Below are 10,791 nucleotides of genomic sequence, written 5' to 3'. Positions count from 1 at the left end.
ATTTATTTCTACTTTATATGATCTTTTAGATATAAAATCCTTTTCTTTTTATATTAATCTCTTTTGAAACATCTTATTTTGTTATTTGAAAATCCTAACCTCCTAAGTATTTTAGGGTATTTTATTTATCCTAGATCTATCTTATCTTATGATATCTTAACATTTTAACTACTTGAAGGCACCCCTCTTGGTATTCGCTTCCCCTAAGGTTGTTAATCGCATTACCATGAGCTCCTATAACCGACGTTGTAGACTTATAATAACCCCGTACGACGCTTCATCGGATGTCGTAATATTAACTGATTAAAGAAAGGTATCTTGTCGGGATTGTAACTAGCAATCATAGGTTGGGGTGTCAAACCCCATATAGATCTATACATATTTTTCCAGCTCTCTTCAACATTAACGATTATAGGCCGGGGTAGCCGGATTTAATCAAGGCTAAATGATGAATAATTTAAGCTCACTAACACTTTAACCTTGGGTATTTTATCTTATCTTTGAATCTTTTATTTTATAAAAACTCTTCATAATTATCACTATATACCTCTATTATATATGATAATTATTATTTAGTTTTCTCATAATTATCTTTGTATATATATATATATATATATATATATATATATATATATATATATACCCTATATTTAAGTTTAGTTTGAAAGCAGGATATTCAGCAGAGTAACAACTAAGTATAATGCATATATATCCTAATGATTTGATCAACATAGCCTCTAGGTACTAAGTTATCCTAGGAATTTGGCCAGCGTAACATCTAGGTAAAATAATTTCCTAAGCTATTGGGCAACATAACTCTTAGGCATAATATCATAGCTTACATTTAGGCATGGTATCTATATATCATCCTAAAGTTATATGCATTTATAAAAACTACTAATATATTTATAAAATATAATTTATAAAGCAGTTTAAATATAACATGTATTCCCCCCTCCCCCTCCTGAAAACCTTTAAAATAGTAAAATGGGGCTGTGAAACTCACCCTGGGTGTTTGAAACTGCTGGTGTAGGGTAGGATCGAGCTCAGGACTCTGGGGAACCGGCTAGGAAGCAGCAACTTTGAGGTAGAGAGTAAGAGAGAGACTAGAGAGGTGTGTAGAGATAGAATGACACTGCCCTCTATTTATAGTCGAGTTTTGGAGGTGCGTGTCGGGTAAAATCCATGCGTGACGGGCATAAACATTATGGCTCCACATGAAGTTGTCATGTGTCACTCCCCCACTTGGCCATGTCACTCGCAATCTACTCGAATCTGGTGTTAGGTGAACGCCGGTCATAGACGCGCCCCTCACACGGATGAAAATATTTTTAAAAATCATAACGTTTTCTTGTGAACTCCGATCTAAGCCCTCTTTATATCTATGCAATGCTCTCAATTAGTACTACCACTTTCATTTAGGTTGCGTTAGCTAGTTTTGACTTTTATTTTTAAGCCAAACGGAGGCAAGATTAAATGATTTTACAAAAATCATATCTCTCTCATGCGTGTTCCGTTTTCAGCATTCTTTATCTTAAAGTCTTTATCTCAAGGAGTACTACAACTCTCCTTTTGACGACACTAGCAAAAACTCAACCGATCTCATGATGCCATTTTGATGCAATTAACTTTAACTACGTGGTTGATTTTTACTTTTAACTAAATCCATAACTCCTTCAATCGGAATCGGATTTTTACAAATTTTATATCCTTGAGATCACATCGAAGAATACTATTTAAATATCTAAACCGTTTTAAAAGATGGTACAACTTTTTGGACGCTAATTTTTGAGCCTAACAGTTGATTTAACTCTAAATGTAACAACATATTTGATTATATTATGGTATAAATCAAACCGTACAAGCCTAAGCTATTACATTTAATCTTTTCTGACTCTTTCCTAATAGTGATAGGTGACGGAATTTTTCCAGTTGTCACAAAGCCAACAACTTCAACTTAATTTCATTAAAAGCCTCATTAAGACAAATGCTTATTATATTCGGATTCATATGAAAAAATTTCACCTTTCCACATAAAACACATAATTGATTATGAACATCAATAACATGGCCAACAGACCGAAGAAAAGCAACATTATCAACATGACAATAAATATTAGATTAGAAGAAACGACCTTCTCCTTTTTGCTTATCATGATCACGCAACACATCACTAACTTAAGATTTACGGTCATAGGTTGGAAGATGATAATGTTTGTATGAGCATATAGCTAGTTCTATATGATCATGTGTATGCTTCCCATTAGTGTTTCTTATGAATCTTTGCCTCACCACAATCAAGCAAAAATGACATATCCATGTATAACATAATAGCTTCAACAATTTCTCTATGTCGCTAACCTTTACAAACATAACAAAGAAAATATCTTCCCCATCTAACAAAAAGAATACTTTTCTTTTTCTTTACATAAAATATAAAGATCTGGATATTTATCCAACTCGGATAGTATTGGTGAGATAAAAAAACATCGACTAATGCACTTTGTCTTGCACATGTTTCCTATAGGTCACACGTTCCGAAATGTTGTGGAACGTCCGTCACATAGACCGATTATGCAAGTTTTCCGTGTAAGTTTGATTCGTTTTATAGTTGTATTATGTACCCTTAAAGCCAACTACTCCTAGACACTCCTCATGTTATATCCTTGTCGATTCCTCTGATTAATTAATATCCGCTAATTCATTCGTAACCAAAATTATTTAAATCTTGAATAATTGAGCCTCACAAATCCATAATTGAATCCAACCTAGCAATCTAATTGATTCTGAGTAGATTGGTATGAAAATCACAATGAACCGTATCATGAAACTCAGTGAGTTCTTACTGCCGTCCAACACGACTAATAATGTTTCGCTAGAGAGAGAAATCTTAGCAGTTACCAAAAAATAGTTAAAATTTAAAGGGATTTATCTAACCAGAGGTATACTTAACGACTAAACAATGGTATGCAAGGACACCCTTTCAAAGGGTGCTACATGACCATTATGTTAACAAAAACAAAAGGATGAAAGGACATTTCCATGTAAGTCTAGACGAAGTCGAGTTGCCAAGGGGGTCACTAAAGCTCGCCAAGTAAATGAAACACCACCCCCTAGCTAGCGCTACGGGGCTCGCTACAATGGAGTCACTATCGACTTGGCGAGATGAGAGAGAAAGAATTGGGTGAAGGTGATTGGTTTCTTTCTCTTTGAACGGATCCAACATTCAAATCAAACATAATTTCTCTTTTTTTATTAAAAAAATCTTTTTTTACCCAATTCAAAATTTTAAATTTCAATCCAACCCCTATAAATCAACACTACACTCTCAACATATCACACACAAACTATAAAAAGTGTCGCCTCTGTCTTTATCATCATCATCATCTTCATCGGACGATGTTTTTGATAACGTAATACAATCAGCCATCTCCATACATAATAGGCTATAACAACATCTTAACAACCATGAATCGAGCAATACACAACGTAAATGGAGAAGATATATCCAAAGACATCATACAACAACCCACCAATGTCTCATGCATGATTATTTTGACGAGCATGCTCTCTTTCAACGATATTATTTCCGCCAACGGTTATGGATGCATAAAGATTTATTTATGCGTATTGTCGAAGGTGTGAGTTCAGTGTCTGAGTATATGCGGCAACGCTCGGACACAAGAGGTACGTTAGGCTTTAATACAATTCAAAAATGTACTAGTGTATTTCATATATTAGTATATGCCACCCCTCCTGATGCACTAGACGAGAGTTTTAGGATGTCTGCACATACCGCACGAGAAAGTCTTCACGAATTTTGCATATCTGTCTTGTCTTTGTATGGTTCACAATATTTGCATCATCCTACGTCTACTGACATACACAAGTTGTATGCTTATCATGCGAATGTGCATGGTTTACATAGGATGTTAGGAAGTTTAGATTGCATGCATTGGAGATGGAATTTGTGTCCAAATACGTATCATGGACAATACACAAATGTCAATTATCATTATCCTACGGTCGTACTTGAAGCTGCAGCGTCACGGGATTTGTGGTTCTGGCACGCCTATTTTAATAGTCCCGGTTTGATTAATGACTTTAATATTCTCAATAACTCACCAAAATTCAACAAGGTGTATGATGGTACTACCCGAAATTTGTCATTTATACTTCGAGGAATGAAATACAAATTTGGGTACTATCTTGTCGATGGGATCTATCCTGACCTTTATGTTTCGTTAAAACTTTGTCATGTACGGATGACCCTCAAAGGTATAGGTTTAAGAGAGTCCAAGAAAAAGAAAGGAAATATATCGAACGAGCGTTTGAAGCACTTAAAAAGCATTGGCAAATAGTTTCCAAAACATCTTTGTTTCGTGATGTTTCTACTATAACAGAGGTGATGTATACGTGTATCATATTGCATAATATGATACTAGAACATGAAGAAAACCCAATATGTATGTATGACGAGAATGAAGTCATTCCCGAGACACAACCACGAGAATATAGTGGTCAAAAAATGGATACAAAGAATGAGGATAGTTAACAATGCAGTAATCCATGCCGATCTTCGCCGCCATTTGACCGATCATCTTTGGACGATGGATAATCTTGATCTTAATATGCCTCCGGAAGACGAATTGGAAGGCCAATTTTCAGAGGAAGACCCGTTGCTTTAGTGTGTTTTTTATGAAGTATGTTTTAGTTATGAAGTGTGTTTTTTACATATTAAGTTGTGTTTGTAGGTATTAAATCGTGTTTGTCGTGATTTGAATTATTAACTCGTGTTTCTAGGTATTTTAAGTTTTAATTTATTGTAACTTTTTTAATTTAATATGAAATGCTTGTGTTCTAAAAAATATATTTTATTTGATATTAATTGTTTGTGGTTTAAAAAAATAAAATTTATTTAATATTAATTGTTTGTGTTTTAAAAAAATATGATTTCATTAAATTTCAAAAAGAAAAAAAAAATAGAGTGCTAGGAGTGAGTGTTACCACTTCATATGAAATGTTAAGAATTGGATGGGAGGTGACAAACAAAAAAATAACGTGACACTAAAAAATGATGTAGCAAGATGTTAGGAGTGTTACCATTTTTTCTAGCCTTAACATCGATTGCGAATTCATCAATAACTAGTTGTGAGACTCATGTATTATATAAGTTAATTTTAAAAAAAATAAATATAAACGTCAAAATATTTGAGAACTTTGAATTTATAAGAAAATAGGAAAATAATGAATTATTATAATAGAAATGTCTTTTATCTTTTAAATTTAAAGAAATAATTTAAATAAATAAAAGAAACTAATAAACTTTAATTTTGAGAATTTTGAAATTAAAAGGAAAGTTCATTAACGAAATTGATATCAATTTATTACTATATTTATTGCAATTATTATATTAAAATATTATATGGAATTTAATAAAATAGAAAAACTCATAAAACGACATGTGAAAAAAATTTAATTCAAACTAACCATAAAATGACATTTGACAAATTGAATGAGAATGTGACAAGTGACAAAAAACCTTCATTTATTAGAGAGAAATTTACCATGTGGAGAAGCTAAAACTACACATCAAGAGTGGAAATCAAATATAATTGATGGAGGTTAGTGTTTTCAGAATTTTTTTTTAAATTTTTATATATTTTCGTATTTATGGGCGTGTTCGACAAAATTAGCTGGTAGTGGGTAGCTTGTAACGGGTAGCGGGTAGCTTGTAACTTGTAGCGTTTTGTTAAACGCTACAGGAAGTAGCTTTTGGATTTTGAGCGTTTTGTTTAAACTAAACGCTAGAAGCTTGTAGTGCCAAACAAAACAATCTGTTCAAAACAGAGCGTTTTGTCAAACGCTAGAAGCTAGAAGCTCTCAAACGCTCCCAAACATTCCGTGCCGAACACGTCCTATCTATGTTTTTATAATTTTCCATTTGTACAAATTATTTGTTTAACAATTTCACTTTCTAATGTTTTCAAATACTGGTTTTCATATATGTATAATTGTAAAAACATATAAACATTTGTTTTTAATATATTCATTTTCATAAAAAAAACACTCTTATATATAATTTAACATAATATTTTAAATTATGTGCCGGTACTTAAAATTTTAACGCTCTTCAACCTCTACTTTCAATTAATTTTGTAGCCCGTCTAAAATATCAATACTTTTGTTAAAAGTAATTGATTTTTGGATCATTATTGTATAGTTTTTTATATATAAAAGTTTGTTGTATATTTGTTTTTATTCATATGGTTATATGAAAGATATATTAAATTTAGATAAAATTGCAAAAATGTTCCATGTGGTTGTCAAAATTATGTAAATTTGGTCCAAAAAAGTTTGGTGGTGCATAACTTGTCCAATTTTGGATAATTTGTTTGGTTTTGGTCCCTATGATTAACATTTATGTGTGGTTTTGGTACACACCCAACTTGAAAAGACGAATTTGCCCTTATATAATTATTATTTTTAGTTTTTTATTTAATTTCTTATTATTTTTATTTAAAAAGAAAAAGAAAAAGACTCACTTTACTCTCTCTCTCTCTCTCTCTCTCTCTCTCTATATATATATATATATATATATATATATATATATATATATATATATATATATATATATATATATATATATATATAAACATCATCACACTACCACCGCTGGAGCACCACATGTCGGACCTCCGACTGCCGAACGACCAACTGTCGGACCTCCAACTATCCGACCACCACCTGTTGAATAACGACCTGTCGATCCACCACCTACCGGACCACCCATTCCTCTTAAATCGCACCCCACGACGCCTTAAAATAAGATCCACAATAAGATCCACAACTCTGTTACCCTAGTTTCGACAATGAGAAGAGGCCTGGTGGTTTCAGATCGGGGTATAAGGAGGTCGAAGATGACGACGATCCAGTGGCTGAGTGTAGATCTGGTTGTTCCGCTGGATGTAGAAATGACAGCAAAGCCTTCCCCATTCGTTGATAGATGACATCTAGGGTTCCGACGGCGGCGCACAAAGGTTAGACTTGCAATGGCAAAGCAGTTTGACGATGTTAGTCGAACAAATCAGAATCATTCTAGGGTTCCAATGGACTTCGAGTATGTGAATGAGGGTTGTACTCCGGTGAATGATCAATCTTCCAATAAAGAAAGGTGGTTGATTTGAGAGATTTCTGGTGAGAAGCTGAAAAAGATAAAAAGCTATGTTGGGGAAAAAGAAATGTAAAGAGATGGGGGAAACAATGTATACGAGAAAAGAGAGAGAAGGAGAATAAGCTCGAGGGAACTCCGGGAAGAATGGTGTCTGGCGGCGGTGTTTCCATGCACCGGTGGTGGAGGCGAAGCTGGTGATGAAGGGGCTTATATGGGAGGGGTTTGGGTTATTTTCTTTTATTTATTTATTTTTGTTTTAAGTTAAAAAAAATCAAATTAATTTATGTATTTCAGAAATTAAAAAAATAGAAAATGTAAATTATAAGGGCATATTTGTCTTTTTAAGTGTATAGGGACCAAAATCACTAAAAAGATCCGAAATTGGACCACTTATGCTCCACCAAACTTTTTTGGAGCAAATTCACATAATTTTGACAATCACAGGAACCATTTTTGCAATTTTGTCTTAAGTTTATGTTTGAAATTGTGGTCAAACCAAATTTTAAAAGACTAAACTGCACAAATGGTCCCTGTGGTTTGCTCAAAATTGCCACTTTGGTCCAAAAAGGTTTGGACTAGCACCACAGGTCCAAAGTTTTCATTTTCTTGCTAGTTTGGTCCAATTTGCTTTGAACTTTTTCATAATGACCATTTTGCCCTTAGTTTTTTATTTATTTAAATATTTTTCTGTTTAAAAGAAAAATAAAAAAATTTGTATTTTCGATTTTACTTTTATATTTTTTTTATAAAGGAATAAAAATAAATAAATAAAATATACAATCTCTCTCTCTCTCTCTCTCTCTCTCTCTCTCTCTCTCCCTCTCTCTCTCTCTCACTCACTCACTCTCTCTCTCCCCCTAAAATCTACAACCTCATCTTCTTTCATTCTCATATAAACGCCGATGTATCTTCTTCCATTTTCGTCATCTGCAAAAATTTGAGTTGAAGCTTACATCAGAATACCCAGTTCAATGGCTTACACCCAAAATCAATTGTTCTTCACGACGGTTTTACACCAATCAGCACGTGTGATCGATTCAGATTGAAAAAAATGAGAAACTGGCCCAAATCCTTTAGCATAAAGATCTTCACACATACCTGGATGATTGATCGAGTGAGTAACGATTTTACAGTAATTGTGTATCGTAGTCGTTTCAAAACAGGGAGGAAAGATGAAATCATAATCAAAGAAGAAGATATGGGGATTTTTAATAAGGGAATGGTGTTTTGGGTCTTTTTTATGGGGATTTTCAATGGGTTCAAGAACCCTAATTTCTTCTTCTTCCTCTATATGTTATATCAAAGATCATAGATTTGCAGAGGGTTTAATTTTGAGAGAGTGTGTATGTTCATATGTTTGATTTTCTATAGGAAGAAGGAAGAAGATGGGTATGTTCGTATGTTCGTATGGAATGAAAGAGAGAGGGGTAGGTGGGTGGTGAGGATGGATTTCATATTCAGGGAGAATTGGTGGATTTCAAGGTCCGATGATGATGATTCTCGCGGAGGTTCAACAACCATCGGTCGCGGGGAAGAAATAACCACTGGAAAAATTACATGCGGTTGGGGATGAGATAGAGAACACGGGAGAGGCTAAATAGGGAGGAAATAGACGGGAGGTGATAATCGGTGGTGGTTCTGGTATTGCCGGAAAAAATGGAGGCGTAGGGGTTCATTTCCACAAATCTTATTTAGGGTTGCTGATAGGAAGGGATGTCGGTGGATCTGTGGGTTTTGATCGGGTAGGGTCAGGAAATCACTTACCTTGGTCGGTGGCATCCGATGGTGGTGGTGGCGGAAGGTGGTGCTGGCAGCTTCCGGTTGTAATTTAGATGGGGTTCAAAGTTTTTGGAGGCCGGGGAGGAAGACAAAGGTGTGTCTTTGATGAGCATTGTTTACGAGAGAGAGAGAGAGAGAGAGAGAGAGAGAGAGAGAGAGAGAGAGAGAGAGAGAGAGAGAGAGAGAGAGAGAGAGAGAGAGAGAGAGAGAGAGAGAGAGAGAGAGAGAGAGAGATTGTATATTTTATTTATTTATTTTTATTCCTTTATAAAAAAAATATAAAAGTAAAATAGAAAGTACAATTTTTTTTATTTTTCTTTTAAACAGAAAAATATTTAAATAAATAAAAAACTAAGGGCAAAATGGTTATTATGAAAAAGTTCAAAGCAAATTGGACCTGTGGTGCTAGTCCAAATCTTTTTGGACCAAAGTGGCAATTTTGAGCAAACCATAGGGACCATTTGTGCAGTTTAGTCATTTTAAAATTATCGTTGCGATTTGTGCGTTTATTTGATGGGGCTCAATTTCGCATGGACTCGCCGTTTCGACAAAAAGGGTCTCCACTCTCCCCGATCTCTTTTCATCACAACAACATCAGCAACAACCCTAAAAACTATTACCAAAAATCAAAATGTCAGACCATATACCTTTCCATATTCAAGCAGAGATCATGAAAAGGCTTCCTGTCAAATCACTTATTCGATTTACGTGCGTTGCAAAAGCATGGAAATCTTTGATCGAGAACTCCGAGTTTATTTCCAATCACATCTTCCGTCCAGAACATATGCTTGTAACCTTCAAAGATCAAAAAATTGTTTCTTTTGTCGACGACGACACTTTCCCCGATCAGGGTCTTGTTCCGACTCTTCCTCGGTCAGTTCACCAGCATTCAAGAATAGTCGGTAGCTCTCAAGGCTTGTTGTGCTTCAACGCTTTTACAGATTCGAATCAACCTAATCTAGGATATATCAGCAGGACATATATGACTGTTATTTGGAATCCTTCTATTAGAAAATCCATTGTTCGCAATGTGTCTATTGAGTTATATGAAAACGATGAAACAGTTTTTGGTTTTGGAGTTTGTCCTCTTACATATGACCCTATGATCATGGTGATTACTCAGTTTCACAAGTGGCCTGTAAAAGTCGGATTCACTGGCCTTTGGGACGTGAAGGTTTATAGATTGAGCTCTGCAAAATGGAAAAGCTTATCTAGAAATATTCCAAGTAAATCAATTCGAGTTCAATGTCCTCAGGTGATTGTTGATAGGTTTATCTATTGGTGTGCAGAGCAGAGATTGACTACAGATAATGGGTTACGCAGGTTTCATAATGTGGTTATGTCATTTGATATGACTAATGATAGTTTTAAAGTAGTAGACCTCCCAAAGAGTTTAGCATGCCACCCTCTAAAAGACTTGTCCATTTCTAAACTAAAGGAGTCTCTTGCCATTCTTGAATACAATATAAACACTGGAGTTTATGATGTATGAATGATGGATGTTGAAAGATCGTTTGCAAAGATGTTCAACATTACGGCACCCCATGGATCAATAATGGGATTTTTGAAGAGTGGGGAACTTATAATGGAAGTGAAAGTAGATGATGCTTCTAAACTTGTTGTTTGTAAACCCTACACACGCTGCTCAGACCATTTCACTGATCTTGAGTTTTCTAGAACAAGTGATATGATGTCTGTGAACTCTTATGTGGAAACACTACTTTTCCTCGGTCGGTGTGATTGTAATGATTATTGACAGAAATAGAGGATTCAAAGACAAATTTTGTAATGATTACCGACATAAATCGAGGATTCGAAGACAAATTTTGTAGCAGGCA

At 34.6% G+C, this 10,791-nt stretch overlaps 1 protein-coding gene across 1 annotated transcript; it reads left to right on the top strand.

Moving 5' to 3' along the window:
• Positions 1-9,584: 9,584 nt before the first annotated feature.
• Positions 9,585-10,445, top strand: LOC145112202 (putative F-box only protein 15). The gene has a single exon (XM_079048399.1). It carries the CDS (start codon positions 9,585-9,587, stop codon positions 10,443-10,445), a length of 861 nt encoding a protein of 286 aa, XP_078904525.1.
• Positions 10,446-10,791: the final 346 nt, after the last annotated feature.

This window comes from Lactuca virosa, chromosome 5, assembly GCF_052849685.1.
Source record: "Lactuca virosa cultivar CGN04683 chromosome 5, Lactuca_virosa_CGN04683_v6, whole genome shotgun sequence".
Lineage (NCBI taxonomy): Eukaryota > Viridiplantae > Streptophyta > Magnoliopsida > Asterales > Asteraceae > Lactuca > Lactuca virosa.
This window is presented reverse-complemented; position numbering and strand designations above follow the sequence as displayed.

Bases quoted from the DNA above. Each gene is read 5' to 3' on its own strand.
- LOC145112202 (XM_079048399.1), top strand. From the start codon at position 9,585: ATGTCAGACCATATACCTTTCCATATTCAAGCAGAGATCATGAAAAGG.